This window comes from Lineus longissimus, chromosome 8 (assembly GCF_910592395.1).
Source record: "Lineus longissimus chromosome 8, tnLinLong1.2, whole genome shotgun sequence".
Taxonomy (NCBI): domain Eukaryota; kingdom Metazoa; phylum Nemertea; class Pilidiophora; order Heteronemertea; family Lineidae; genus Lineus; species Lineus longissimus.
Genome location: NC_088315.1, coordinates 16,160,985 through 16,177,417, shown reverse-complemented (window position 1 = coordinate 16,177,417; position 16,433 = coordinate 16,160,985). Strand labels below are relative to the sequence as shown.

Here is a 16,433-nt window from a genome sequence, read left to right as displayed (position 1 = left end):
ATTTTTGACTGACTACCTTCATGATCAGTCAGAAAACCATCAGCCCATAGGTTCCTGTATACAAATAAATCTGCTTTATCACAGGGCTGTACAGATATTTTCACAAATCGTTTTTTTCTTTGGACTAGCTGATGAATCTACTCGGATCTAACATTTTGTGGTTACAGACTTTCTTGGCATCTCCACCTGGATGGAGTAACCAAATTTACATGATTGGGTTAAATTTGACATTACTTTCAAGGTCACAGGGGTAAAAATCTAAATAAGTGGTCTACCACTGAGCAATATAATGAAATATATAATGAAAGGTATAATGAAAAACCCCTGAACTCTGAATTGTAATAAAAATTTTTTTAAAACTTGAGTCTAGTGAGGTGTCTCAAATATCATGTTTAGTTCCGAAGTGAAAGAAAATTAGAATCGGTCGGTTGTATACAGTTTTATCTATTTGAAGGTAAGACCATGATGAAAAACCGACCACCTGTCAATGTCTAAGAATTTGTAAAAACTTGTCCAATTCGTCGCCAAAATTCAAAATTTGTTGCATCTATAAGACAGTCTGATGGATTGGCAAGGAATTTTCCTTGTCTACCCTTCTACGAATCAGACATAATAATCAGCTAAAACACAATGATTGTGTCATCAATTTCTTTGATAAATAAAAATTTGTAATTCTAAAATTTGCAAAACCTCACTACTGTTTCACTTTGACGATTATGCGATTGACAATCTACTTTCTACTATTGTCTTTTAGAGGATAAGTATTTTCAGCATGTGAAGTTTTTCCATTTATTCCCTCAGAGTTCTGCGACAACCTATTGTGTATTAAAAATCCTCTTCAAAACACTTAAAGGATTTTCAGTTATGACATTTCAAATGTATTGCGACTTGATTCCATAAGCGTCCTGCAAACGAGCAATTTTTGTTGCTGCGCCTTGCAATCATAATCACATTTGCAAAAATGTCTTTTTGCAGGTCATCGAAGCTTTTACAACAGGATGAATGTCAAACCCTGCAATTACCGTCTTTGCCCACTGCAGACAAGCAATCTTTTTATTGCCATTCAGGTCAATAATTGGCACAGCTCGCAGTGAAAAAAGTTACTTGATTGTGGGACGTCTTATAGAGCATGATGTCACCCTTTTATATTTATCCCAATGAATCTTTGGTTAAGTGAAAGTTTGCCTCATACACTGTGTGCAGTTGTTACATTGGATATATGTTTTTGCCAATTAAAAAGCAAACAAATTTGAATGAATATTGTTATTGAAATCCAGCATCTTCAAAATACGACCCTACTACAAATTACAATGAAATGACAAGGAATCTAAATTTATTGCACACTGTGTATAGGCGAACATAAAAAATAATCATTTTGCCCCAGTTAGCTCGGATGATCATGAGTGGTTTCCAATTCGTGCAAGCATTGGAAGCCATAACACCATTGAACTATACACCCAAGGAATGTACCCATTTCATTCACTTTGTGGTTCTTTCTTCCAAATTATGTTCTCTCCTGTTCATAATTTGATCAAAATATCTTTACTCTTCTTATTTCTTTCAAAACTTTCTAAGTCTCCAAATTTCTTTTCTGGTGTTCTTTCTTGAAAAGTTTTTCTCTCCTTCCAAGCTCGCTTCTTCTTTGGCTGTTTTGGTTCTCAGTGGCGTGTATTGCTAGAACCATGTCAAAATGTCCATGTATGACTCCAGGTCACCTCATCTGGTGCCAACGAAACTGTCTGTCTGTCCGGCAGTATCTGTCTGTCCCTCAATCTTTCTCTGATGAAATGTGGTCCATAACTTCTTCGGTGGGTATTCTCAAATAGGTGTACTGAAGATTTCTGTTACACCGGTTTGTGTCCATGCTTGCACCCAATTTCACTGATTGTCAAGGTCACCGATTGCCATCAATGTGTCTTATAACCTATGTTCCCTTGCCCCCCACCTGTAGGTAAACCAATGCGTCGTCTCTCCCGGGCCGAAAAGATCCCCATCAACATTCAAGAAATGCCTGGTAATGAAAGCAAACCGGAGGTAAAGTATTTTACGAAATTATCTATTTACCATTTCTGTAAATCAGAATTTATTTCAATCAGAACTTTTATATGCGTGGGCAAATGTTTTGTTAGTATTAAAAAACATGTGACGGAATACCGTTTAAAGAAGGTAAAGTTTTGTTGCTATACTAGGTATTATCAAGAATGAATAACGACTAATCTTTATTCATTCTTGATGATTTTTATATCCAGTTCTTTACATATCCGTACATCTATTTATTGTATTTCCCTTCATTACTTAAAGGAGGCGTTGTATATATGAGTAAATGTACCATCCTTAATATACTTTGGAACCACCTATGAAACAGAAAGCGAACTAGACATGTATGTTCACATGCCCTCCTTACAATAAAAAAGAGCCATCTATGATAAAGAAAGTCAACTGGACGTGTACTGTACATGGTATACAACCATGCCTAGTTCATTAATATATATTTGTGGGGCACAGTTGTTCTTGAATCATGTTGTTCAATCTTCCATGAAAGAAGTGAAGAAGTTCTAAAGTGTGCCAATTTCTAATGCAAGGAAAATTTCACTAATATCAGCTTTATTCCCTTCTGAAGGGATCTAAAGAATTAAAATGTTTATTTACCCAATTTCAGGAGGAATTAGCCTTCCAAAAAGTGGTAAATTTGTCCTGTCCTCACGAACATGTATATGTTGCTAAAACCCATTACTTCAAAAACATTTTTTTGAAGAAAAGGGTTTTCGATGTTACTCACAATATGATCGAGCAATTTTCAGTGGTTTTATGTGAAGCTTCTGTGAAGTACCTTCTCAAGCAGTTTTGATCCAACGCTCACTATGCTCTTTTCCTAACTAATGTGACCTTCTTTAAGCAATATGATATGATGGTATAGATTGTGATATCAAGACGACTTCCAAAGCCATACTTGAGATAACTACATTCTGTAGTCCAAGAGAGTATACGTAGGCGGCATTTTGATATCTGGCAATATCTATGAAATCCCGCTGTTCCCTCCCCTTATCCCTGACTCTATCATTAACAGTCCCAATCCTACTCTGCCCTTACGTTCTTAGTGCATAATAAAGAAAATTCTGAACAAGACTGTTTTCCCTTAAAAGGTTCGATATAAGATATATTCTGAGCAAGAATGTCTTTCCTTACGTTCCTTACAAGGGACAGTTTGTGCAATACTGCCCCTGGCTCGACCGGAAGAACATTCTGAACGAGCATGTCTTCCCCCAATTTCCATACAACGTAACTGTACTTGCAATCAGTCTACAAGAATGTCTTCCCCAAGACTCTATGCATAGTCAATGTACATTCTGAACAAAACATAATATAATACCGTGATTCCACTTGTCTACTTTGTCGATTTCATCAGTTATGCAAATTGAGAAAGTATCTCAAACTATAGTAACAGTTACATTCGTCTACTTTTAATACCATGACACCATTTTGATAACTACAAGTGACAATACTACGGTATGTTACCTTACATGACAATGTTACCTTTTCCTACCCGTGTCACCAAGACACTCTTCTGCTTCCTGTGCGGATTTTACCTCTCCTCAATCAATCCCATACCAATCATTTATTTCCAATCATCGCGAAGTTCCCCCAACTCGCTCTCTGTCAACTAATTTTATGTTCTTTGTATAATAATCAATATTTAGCCCATTCAGATCTTACAAAAATGGGTCTCAAAATTTCAAAATTCACAACTCAACTGATCTAATTAAAGACCAATTCTCAATATTCAAGTTAGGGCCCAAAATATGCATACATTGGATGCCATCGAACATTTTTAATTTGGAAAGCAAATAGGCTAGCAACACCAATTTGTCTAATGATCATGACATCATTTTCAGGCTTGGCCACAGCATCGATTTCTTAGTAATTAATGTGGTTGTCGTTGATCGGGGAAATTAGAGTCTTTTAGGAGCAGTGCAGATTGGGACTAGAATTTCTTTATCAAATCATCTCACTTTGAAGTGGAGTTTTACTTAAGAGCTAGAGGTTGCCCTTTGATACCAATTAAAAAACATCGGAAAAGGTGTGATCTGACCAGGCCAGATGTTGTTGTATACACTTTTAAACATTTCATCATAATTTATTCAATATAATATCAAAGAGACATTGGATGATTAATCCGACTTCCTTTCTGGCATACCAAAAGTGCAGTGCCATACAAGTAATGTTAAAATCCACTGTTTGCATATTATGTCTTTTACACCCAATCAGACTGTGACTTTAAGGTCTATTTCATATTTCTATCCATTATATAAGTAAATTATCATCACAGTTTTGAGGACTCTTGATTCGCTAATGTGAATTTCTCTCGGCACAATTTCTTAGTAATTATTACTTCATTGTCGCCTCAGCTAATTTTGTTTGGATAATTATGTTGATGCAGTATGCCTTGTATGTATTTGTGCAGACAACCTAACAAAAACTCGAGTTTCACCGACCTAAGACCATTTCTCTAAAAAAATTTTGCGATGGCCGGGAGAACAATGTAATGTCACCAAACGCTTTGAGCATAGTTCTACAGTAGAAAAGTGCTATTAAATGGTCTATTATTGTCATCAAGTTATTGTTAGATTTACAGATTTGGCTCGCAGTCTTGAAATTATGATCATCTTGTAATTCTAAAAGTCCAATGGAGAATTAGATTTTGACATTTGTCTAAAATTTTTCTACACAAGTTCATATTATACAACATTCTGCATCATGTTTTAGTTGTTACATGCAGGTATTTTATGGTAGGTATCATGTAGGATACAGGTCATCCATTACAATAATCGTGTTACATGCCCTGGTCTGCCTCTTTAATGTAAATCGTGGCCATTGTTATAATTTGAAGGCTGGAATTTTGTTCGGTCATCATAGCCCTATTGGGTCACCAGTACATCACTGGGTTTCGGGTTGAAGTCTCTTCAAGGACACGAACGTTTGTATCTGCTCCCTGGTTTGATTGTCAAAAATATTTATTATGGACAAACCTTTCTTTCCATGTTACTGCCATTCATGCCTTAGAGAAAGAGCTACCGAGTTGCTGGACTAGGGCAACTTGGCAAGTGGGTTTGTAAAATTCTGGAAAACTCGTAAAATCGGCATTTTATGGATGATTTAATTGAAATGAAACATGTTCCATCCGGTGGTCACATGCATCCTGTACACATTCAGTGACATTCTAAAGTGAGGAATCACTTTATATTCTCAATAGTCCTAACAAAAATGCCTTGATAACTATTAGAGCAGGAGCCCAGGGGGGTTCAACTTAGCTGAAAAGTTAACCAATTTCTATATTGCTACATTTTCATGGTGTAGTCTGTATGTGATCATAACACAAAGTTGTAGGTGTCATTGAGTGTGTAATAGATAGATGTGATGCCAGATCGAAGACTATAGTTTCGCTTCAACTAAATTCATGAAATTACAGTTTTCAGGTTTTTTCATTAGTTTGGCAAACGAACTTGCCGAGTTCATCTCGCCATATGATCTTCCCTCCTCTGAGGTGCTTCTGAAGTGATCGTATATTCTGGGCAAGACTTGTATTAATATGAGTTGAGGATATATTGATGGTCAGAAGACTTTGCCCATAATACTTATTTTTGGCCCTGTTTCTTTACCCCGATGCTCTACAACTATTTGACGACCCTGCTATCACTCCAAGAACATGTTTCTACATGACCTGTTTTCTCCACTTCGGATTTCAATACGTATCATGATTCATGGTCAATCACAAACAATTAGGGGTTTGGATTGAGCAATATCATACTGGCTATTCAAATGATGAAGTTTGTTTTTACCACTGAATTAATCGAACCATGAGCCTTTTCAAGAAAATTTAGCTGAGATTTATTCATGCTTTATTTATGCTGCGGTGCGATCACGTGCTGGTGAATTGAAATTTCTGTGGGGTATGACGTGTTATGCACACGTCATGAGGTCATGTACATGACATGCTATTCACGTCACCTGCAGCAAAAGTGTTAACTAAGACACATGTTGATTGTACCATGGCTAGGTTGACATTAGATAGTGTAAAACGCTCCATCATTTGATTGTAATGGTCAGTAGCCATGATGTATCTGAATTCGTCTCTTAATCCAGCCTTCAGTGTATCTGTTGTTTATAGGCCCCTCAAGAAGGAGCTATGTGTTGTGATCCAGTGTCAACTAACCTGCATGTGCTGAGACATCTATCAGGCCAGGGGATCTTTATATAGTCTGCTTAGTGATATCACAATTTCGGCTTATTTTTTCCATTTTAATTTTTGACTTTCATGATGACGACAGATGCTAATTTTTTCTTTTAATAAGTTAAAATGAATTATTGCGTCGTGAAGATGGCATCTCGTAGATTGTGTTAAAATATAAAAAACAGAAGGGGAAAAAGCTTTTCTTGGAGTTTTAAAGATACGATTTTGGGTCACACTTCTTGCCTGATAGATGTTTTAAATGTTAGAGCAATGTTAGATAGTGCGCGCTTCTCATTCTGACGGCTGATATTCCTCTGCTAGTCTTTAGCACTCCGCAAACACACAATTTTTGTTGCTGCTACTTTACCGTGACGACATGCCGATTGTGATTGGAAAAGTGACCGCCGATTGGCTAAATCACTTTTCAATGTCCGTGTTGATGTGGCTACATCCAGAATGCCACAACCAAAATCACATGTTTCTGGAGAGCTTTTGATTGCAGTCCCTGGTGTATCAATGCACCAACACTCATACTACATGTAAAAAAAAACAAATTTGTGCTTCTCCAGTAGGGTTAACTTAGCAAGCTAATTAGTACATAATAACTATCAGGTATTACCCAACTCCTTGAAACTTGATTACGTGATTTTTATTACATCACAATTTAAAACGAGATTTATAGAAAATTAAAGTAGATGTAGGACATATTTTTCTGACACAGAGTATGAAATAGACAACATTGTGTTAGCGACATCAGGTACTGTCCTCAAGCAGAGGAATAGGATGTAAGATCAAAAGTCTCCAAGACAAAAGAAAAAACCTTTTAACACATTTTGATTTTCAATATATCTAAATTACACATTTCTTACATATATTTCAAGAATCAAAGTAACACTTCCTGCATTTCTGTCAGATGAACTATTGGATTTTTTGTTGATTGTTGCATGAATCATGAAAAACTTGAACTTAAATGTTAGAACATAAAACCAATATTTTTAAAAAAATCAGATAAAACATATCCAAATATTCAACTCATTACGCTACCCATCAATTGTTTAAATAACATAGTCTAGTCTAGGGTGCTTTATATGTTGCATTGGTTATCACGTAGTTTATGTAGAAATAGGCTGCTTCTAGCACAACTCTGTGAGAAAAGAAAAAGATAGAAGATAATATCCAATTGAATACATTTAATACAGTAAGCATGAAAGTGTCCTTAAAATTGTGGCTCATAAAAATGGTCGCCGGATAACCGTCTCCTCTAGGTATAGTTTGGCTAATACCTGCCGTGCTAGAGTTGCTATCAAAGCAATTGGGATTCATCCTGAACCTTGTTGAGCTGTAATGTGACCAGCTTTAAAAGCTTTTTTAGCAGTTGGCTTGTTGAAAACCTTGTTCTTATGTAGCTGTTAGTGCCATTGTTCTCCTTAGCGCTGAAGTTGACTTCAGATATATGGATGGAGCTAAGAATGTTAAGCAATGCAGTACATCCGTAGTTTGTACCAACGTCGTCATATTGGTACTGTCATCGTGTCCTTAACGCTGTAGTGGTCCCAAATAAATCCTCCTAGCGGTCTGCATGGTACATGGTCATCTACCATGTTAATTAGATTTGTTAATTAGCAATAATTAAAGGCCTGCCGAAAGTGTCATGCAAGGCCTGTGTTGCCTTACATTGTCACTCTAGTCCAACCATGAAAGTCAGCTTGAATATTTCTGTAAAGGTTGGTGATAAGAAACATCCGCGCCAAACCGACGAGCGAGACCCCTACCAAGGCAATTATCAACGATCCGAGCGCGACCCTCGCGACCAACGAGACATTAATCAAAGATATGACGAAAACTCTGGAGACGATAGTGAGGTAAACGTTAGAATCGAAATTGTTAAGGTTTTAAATTATATCTTATTGGCCACCACCATTAATATTTACATATCTTTTGGTATCTGTTGTATTTTCACAAAAAAAGGTAATTAAGGGTATAAAAAACACTAATAATCTGACATATTTCAGCCTGCAATACTTGAGTTTGAATATTAGGCCTTCTATTCTCAGGAATTTATTACTTGTACTTCCGCTCCCCTAAAATTGCCAGTTTACAACATTTCCTAATAATTTTGTTTGGTTAACTGGATTGTAACAATAGCAATATAGATATTATATATGAAAGTTCAAATGTTAGTGCTGCAACAAAAAGTGTTAAGCTGGTAAATTATCAAGAAGTATGTTCGGACAAAAATGTTTTCTCTTTCAACATGCTCATGAAGAGGCATCATCGGCGGCCATGTTTTTGTGTAATTTTGCTGAGTCATATGAGGCATTTTGCCAATGATTTCTCAGTGCCCCATTACATTTATTCATGCAAAATAATGTTTGTAGGTCACAAAAAGTTGGATGTATTTTGTGTTTTGGTGCTAATTGTTGCTTTTGAAGCGTGTTGTAAGTCCTCCATATTTCAAAATATGTCAGTCTGCAATGTTTAGAGAGCAACGTTTTCCCCAAAAGTACATGTACATACATACATAATCTATGCACACCTTTTGAGGCCATGCAGACAATGAGAGTGCAAAAACATTGCAGACGAATTCTGCGCCCAAATATTCCAAGAGAAAATCAAAATGGCTACCACCTTAAGCGCTGTTCGGATGCCACTTGCGACACATTGGCTTCCAAGATGAGAAACTTTCCCTCTATCAACATTCTCAGCATTGCACATGCATCCCCCTCCCCCTCGTCTGCTCCTAACTTTGAAGGAGGGTCCCTCTCTGAAGAGGGGAACTTCTACTCTACAATTACTATACCCCAATCTAATCTGAATGGAGTGTCCTTCAAACCCAGAATCGTGGTCAATTTGGATGCAAAAACTCCCAAGCAATACCTAAGTTTACCTCTCCTTCTCTTTGAATGAAGCTGGAACTTCAACCCTGGGCTGTAACCTTCCCTGAACACAACCAAAATTTCATATTTAACTCACAACAAGGTCAGGCAGAATCTTTTTATTTCTGAACAGTCATAGTTGTGTCTCTAAAAACCTTCTGGTGAACTTATCATATTGCATCACATAGCATCTTTAGAAGGTTGTCCCATTTCATGGTGTGAGGCTATAGCATTCTGCAAACAAGCTAATCATTATCGAAAGAAAAGCAGCATCAACAGCCGGATATTTTCTGTTCTGAGACAAGAAAATTCTGCCCAAAGACCCCTTCTTAAAAAATACACAAAAACAAACGGTATAAAAGCTATACACCTTGCTGACTTTTGTGTACAGTGTGTCTGTCATTTTTTTATTGTGCTGTGTGTTTCCTGGTTCCAGCGTTCAGATGTCACCCTGAAGAATTGATAATCTTGAGTGGAATTTATCTTATATTGCGCAACTTATCATCAAGAGAGACTCTTTACTTCCAAACTCCTGTCTCTAATGCCAGGTGCCTTGCAAGAAGGCAATTTCTACCGTATATTTCACTGGTTAGCGGCTTATACCTACTGGTCGCATTGGAAAGAGACCTCAAACTTTCTACTTCTTCAAACAGTTTAATATCTCGGTGTAGAAGATAAATAATATAAAACTGAATTTGTGATACACTTTGCAGCTCAAACAAACGTCGTAGCCTCTGTTAACCATATCAAATATATGAAGCATGCATATGAAAGTATATCAGCTTTTATATTATATTGGATTAGTTCGATCTGCATATATCTGCAACTATATTCCATTATTTGTCGACGGACTCTGCAGGGCTGCCTGTAATTTCCAACCACTGATGGGCCGAAAAGACCTAGACTGATCCAGATAAGTTCATTTGCTTAGTTTAATATAGTCCAAAGGTTGGATTATCACAAGCTAACTGCCTTTGTAAAATAAATATTTTATGTAGAGCTTGTAGGCTGAATGATTATGACAGGACTTTTGACTGTAGTCCATGCCAAGGTGACGTTGACAAGGGCGTGTGCCTTTGCATGGATTACCTCATGGTTAAACCACACTGTGCTTCAACACAATGAGTCAAAGTGCCACGTGGGTCAATATCGTTGACGTCAGTTTGAGCATCAAGATGGCTGAATTTTCGGTGATAATGTCAAGTGCCCAGGCCTCTGCTCAAGACTTATCGTTGGCGACTCTGCTCACGAATTGTTTTTTGGCTTAGAGTTGTCTTTGGCACCTCTGCTCACGAGTTAATTTCGGCACCTCTGCTTACGAGTTACCTTTGGCACCGCTGCTCTCGAGTTACACCATTCTCCGGGGTGAGTCTAAATGTTTGAACCATGTACGTGACAACTGAACTAATGACTACCTCCTGTCTTTCTCTTTTCTCCCAAAAACACTGCAATTTTTGTTCAATTTTATTAATTTCTTTCTCAAAAATTCAAAACTTATTCCTCTAAATTTCATAATTTCATGAAATTTTGTTGATCTTCACTCCCTTTAACTCTTTGCTATCACTTTGTTTCCACACCCTTTAACTGCACTTCTTATTTCTGGCTTTTCTAACTTTATTTCCTTGGACTCTTTCCTATTCTTTCCTCAATTTTATTACGTTACTCCTACATCTGCTTGCTTACCCTCCTCATCCCTTGCCATGAACAGGGACCAGATACAGGGCCTCGGCGTAAGTCATCCACCGGTAAAGGGTCCTCACTTCAAGTGCCAGGGTATAAAGAAAAGTTACAGCTAGAGATCGAAGACATTGAAGGCAAACTAAACCAGCGTCGGAAGTCACAGATGGACCGACGGACTTCGCTGGCTGAGATAATGCCTGATTGGCCAGGTTTAAAGCGTATGACGAGGCCCAAAGAGGTATGTTTTGACCGTCTTATCATATGACATTTGTTATTGCTATAAATCCAGGCGAAAAAAAAGGACAAGCTAGATGTAGAAGCTTTCGAAGGACAGCGGCGTAAATCGTTGGCGGAGAGGAAATCATCAGGGGGAGAACTGCCAGCGTTTAAGTTAAAAAAAGTTGTCAGGAAGAAGGAGGTTGGTTAAGATGAAAGCTGATTCGCTGATTTCTTGCTGAGCTTTTTTGGGCTGATGGATGAGGTCGAAATGATTTGAAATGTCTGTCTAGGCAAATGCTAGGTGTGGCTGTGCAATGTGTGTGCTTTGATTCTTGTCTCTAATTCAATGGTTGGTAACTTTTGATTTTGTGATGTGTGATGTCACAACAACGGCCACATCGATTGCCACCTCAAAAACATAGAAATAGCTTACTTCTCGATGAGTCGCCCGAGCGTATGAATGTAATTCATAAAATATTTGTGAAGCATTTTTTGTCGTTAGGAGACTTTCCTGAATGAATAGTTTTAATTTCTCTAACAAAAGCAATCTCACAATGTTAAAAACACATCTCATAATAACTTGATTGGACACTTCAGTCTTCAGTTTGGGTTGTCGTACTGTCATGGCCAGGGTTTCATTCCACCGTTCTCGTGCCCCTGAAAAGTCAGCGCATAACATGTTTGTTGAAAATGGTTTTTGCAAAAATAATATACACCAGGTATTAAAGTGAGGGTAGTGTTGCTATACCAGCTCCCAAGTTTTTTTATAAACCGTTACATGCATAGTATCAAGAAATGATGAAGACTAAGAATTTGGAACTTCAGGTATGTCAATAATCAGTCTTTGATCAAAGTTCGCCCCAATTTTCCTGAAATCTGATAGTTATTTTATTTATTCACTGTAAAGATGTATCCAGGATACAAAATATTTGCCTTTGCCTTTGGAAAGGAGCCTATTTTTCTTATAAAGCCCCTTTTGTCAACGTTTGGTAACTGGAGCTAGATAATGTTGTTTGGCTTTCACATTCTTAGTCTTTATGAATGTTTGATATTATGTTGTCTCTATCAGCATTCGACCTCATCCTCAGCGTATAATTAAAGATATTGACAAGACCAGTAACTTTGAGAACAAAACCCTTTCTACATATTCCAAGAACTTTTAATGATCGATTCATTTGTGTTGATATCTTGTAATTTTTCACACTTAGAAAGAAAGCTTGTTAAGCTTTTGAAAAACCTTTATAGGCCGTGGACTAATTCAAAAAAGCTGTATTGGTGAAAATGGTGAAAATGCTTTTATTATGATGAATTATAGGCGAACAGATCGCCCACCATCAGTAGAGGTTTACCGAATATATTAACTTTGATCACAAGAATATCCCATACAAACTCGAATTATTTTATTCCACTTTGAAGCTCCTAGGTGGCCAAAACTTTCTCTTTTCAGTGCTGCCATCTAGGATGCAGTTGAGCAATTAAATATTCTTTCCGTAGGCTCAGTTGACAGGATTTTTGGGTTCACTCAAAAGTTACAATAAACTTATTTCTGAGAATGATGATCTAGATTCAAAGTAATTTCTCAATTTGTTTTATACTGGTCTTGTCCAATGTCTTGCATCTTGCAACTGTTCTATAAAAACATATACAAATGTTGGTTTTGGATTCAAAGTTTGCAAGATGGCTCAGCTGATTCTGAATGCATGTTGTGGTGTGCAGCTATCATGCAAATTGATACATTATGCAAATTTTATTTCTCTAAAATCGGAGAGTTACACCAACTTTGTCCAAACATTCAGACTATTAATTAAAGTGCAGCACAGAAGAGATATTTTTGTCGCAGCATTGTGCAATAGCCATTGCATGCATGAGACAAAACTCTTGTTTTTGGGGGTCATCGCAGGCACCTGTGGCAAGAAATTGATTGTTGCGACTTTTAACAAATATTTACCCAACCGATAACCAGTTTTACAAGCAGATAAGCGATTTTTTGTGGATCTTCGTTGTGATTTTTATCGCAGGCCCTTAGCACCAAATTTTTCAAAATTATGCTCAATGTCTAGAATTTGGGACTGTTGTCCTAACCCGTACCAGCGCTATGTCATTGGTCGGCCTTGCGTGCTTTTTAGATGGAAGCATTTCAATAGCTGTTTTGATTTTTCGCAGGGACATTCTTCATGGGAGGTATTAAAAAAAGTGCGACAGAAGCTTAAGATTACTTGAAGGTGTGTCCAGCAGAATCAAAAAACATTTTTAAGAACCTTGACTGAATTATAGTAAGAAGAATCCTGTGTTGTAAATATTTCATTTGTTATGCTCTTACTTCTAAACACCATTAAACATTTGCATAATGTATCTATCCTCATCCTCCTGGATGCTGTGCAGTGAATGCATTGAACATTTGTCTCGAGATAGCGTGTGTGCTGTTTTTCAGTTCTTTGGTTATAGTTTTGGAAAGTGGACGTGCTTTGAATTCTCTGTAGAAAAACAGAAACATAGAAAAGTTTTTACTCCAAATTTGCAAACAATTGAAAAATATTGGCTGACCCACAGCTAGAGATTGATGGCCCAGTGTAGCCTAGCAGTTTATACACATGCTTTTGGACATGAATACTGTATGATAACAACGTATTCTTAATGTCAAATGAAAAGTGAAAATAGACAAGTTTACACGCCAAAGCATAAAAACGTGAACTAAATAGGTGTCCATGTTTCTTTAACATCTTATTCAGCTCATTATTTGGTAAAAAAAACTGATGATGAGGGTCACCCCTGGTCTGGGTCAGCCAAATATTTCACCCCCCAATCGTCTCTTTAAATGTTTAGATTTTCCAATCAAAATCATTTTCTGTGATGATTGTTTACCAAAAACAAACCGTGTGTACACATGCGATCTAGATAATTGTTTCCATTCTGTCATCGCCAACGCATCACATATCAAGACAATCAAGAATAAATAAGACCATGAGTGATATGAATAAAGACTAGCAAATGCTTTTTTCTAAAACTCCATGTACATTTACACGAAGCTTTTCTGTACAAAATTGAAGTAAAAGCATTTGCTGTACTTCAATTCATATCAGCCGTATCAATTATTGACTCTATCCAATGCTTCTCCGAGCTTTGACGTGCTGTCCAAGGTAAGTATTCATTATGCCGCCCAATATCGTTGTTCACATCACGCTTGGCAAAACAATTGGATTTTTATCTGTGACGTTGTCTTTTACATTGTTTATTGCCTGCGAGTTTGTATTGACTTGATGCCACATGATGAAGTGAATTCGTTAATGCTTCTAATTACAAGTTCACAGTTTAAGTGATGCTGTAAGCAGAGGCTTGGTTGCTCAATCAACATTCATAGCATTAACCTTATGCTACTATTGAAAATGAAATCAACGGAAGTAGATAATTCTTAGTAGATCGAGGTAGCACTGGCATTTTATCTCCAATGCTAATTGAGCACCTGGGACTCACTCCTTCACGTCCTGTGGGGAATTTCCTGATGCTTAAGTGCTTTGACCAGTTTTGGAAATGTACCATATAAACTTCCATCATTGTGCCGATAAGAGTGCTGTTCAGAGATTTGATTAAGTTGAGATCAAAGTGAGATTGGCATATGAGCTGAATCATCTGGTAATGTCAATACATATGTATCTTCAAGAATTGATAATATATCTTTATCAATTCTTGCTATTTTGTGTGTAAGTGTTGTGTTTTGCAAAAAAAATGATAAAGTTTCAAAGTTTGACCAAGTTAAGGACACCTGTGGCAATGATCAAATTTAAGTGAATGTGATGGACATTCGAAACAGAAGCTTCTTTTCCTTGAAGTTATTGCTGTGTATAGGAAGTCCTGTAAAGTTAGATGTGTAAATCGTGTTTCAAATGTAAAGACGGAACTTCTCCTGTTCAGTCCGATTCACCCAGTTTACGTTTAATGACCATTTTGATTTAGCCAGCACACTACCAATATTTGATTTGTCATGTTAATTTGCATCGGCTTGTGTGTGATTATGTGACTAGTCATAGACTCTAGGCAAAACTTTTTACCTGAGATACAAGAATGGTGTTTGGGCATTTCTTTGTGAGTGATATCTTTATTTGGCCCTGCTTGCTACACTTTGTCCGCTGCCACTGAACCAAGCTAGGTCTATGACTGGTCATATGGTATACAAGCGCCCCTCCATGAATGTCCCCTAATTTCTCCACCATCCACCTTCCCATTAGGAACCCGACACATGGATCGAGGACCTCAAAGACCAAAAGGTCATGGAGGGAAAGAAACAGGTCGTCTTCCGCGCGAAATTCTGCAAACCAAACGCAAAATATCGGTGGTACAAGAACAAACTGGAGATCTTCCACAGTCATAAGTACGATTTTGAGGTCGAAGGGGACATATATACTTTGACTGTCAAGAAGATTGATATGTCCGACGCTGGTCGATATATCTGTAAATGTAACGATGTCCCGACGCAGGCCTGGCTTAATGTGGAACGTAAGTACATATTCTTGATGAATTTTAAGGCATTCGGCCTACACCATTGTAAAAATTTTGCAATTTCCCCTTCAAGTTGCCCAGACACAGTCAAAGCACCGTATATTTGTATGAAACTTGCAGCAGGGTATTTTAACCTGTAGCACATAACCCCTCAACGTAATCTAGCCGGATTGGTTCTTGGAATGGGAAAGTAAAAATTCACTAACTTTACCGGGTTCAAGTTCAGGTAAGCATATGTACGTCCCTGTATGCATTTTCATGTGCGAAATCGTTCGGACAGTGGTTACTGCACTCAATCACACAGTGGTTACAAATACTGCTAGGGCTCTCGGTGAACCAGCCACAATCTTCTCAGGGCATTCAAATGTGGCCATCGGGCCAGCCGTGGTCCGTAATAACCTTAAATTTAGCATCATTAACGGACACCCGAGGAATCGGCATCCTGAACTGCGGGCATTATGAGGCAGGTCCAAGTTCTGAGCCTTTTAGCTGATCTTCCTGTTTGTCGAGCCATCGATGGCCTGTTTTAGGAAAACAGCAATCCCTTGAATTCAAGATGCATGAATCTTTTTATTCAACTTTTGCATTCAGATCACCAGGAGGTGTTTGGGATACATTAAAATCACATTTTCATATTAAAGGTGGCTCTCCAACTTTGCAACATCCCATTTCTTCAGGCTGTGTGAGACAAAATATGACGTGTAAAATTATTCAGTGCCCAGTTACTCTAAGCTCGGAATGCAAATGACCAGCCTGTGCAATTTTGCAAGAAACGCTCTAGAGACTCTACACTAAGGAATACCAGATGCTCGGAACTTGGACTTGCCTCATGACGCTTGGAGTTCATGACACGATTCACCGGGCTTGTCACTGCCACCTGCCAGTTATTCTAATTCACACCTCAGCCACTAGATGGCGTCCCTTGATGTGGCAAA

At 37.7% G+C, this 16,433-nt stretch overlaps 1 protein-coding gene across 10 annotated transcripts in view; it reads left to right on the top strand.

Annotated features, from left to right (window-relative positions):
* LOC135491955 (twitchin-like) overlaps positions 1-16,433 on the top strand; it is a 192,226-nt gene that overhangs the window by 102,378 nt on the left and 73,415 nt on the right. For 8 of the 10 annotated variants that reach the window (XM_064777946.1, XM_064777939.1, XM_064777941.1 and 5 more), the window contains 4 exons: positions 1,952-2,034; positions 7,954-8,091; positions 10,814-11,023; positions 15,228-15,495. In XM_064777946.1, coding sequence (XP_064634016.1) covers positions 1,952-2,034; positions 7,954-8,091; positions 10,814-11,023; positions 15,228-15,495 — 699 coding nt within the window. Of the gene's footprint in view, positions 1-1,951; positions 2,035-7,953; positions 8,092-10,813; positions 11,024-11,074; positions 11,204-15,227; positions 15,496-16,433 lie in introns of all 10 variants that reach the window. The other 2 variants (XM_064777945.1, XM_064777942.1) reach the window with 2 other exon arrangements.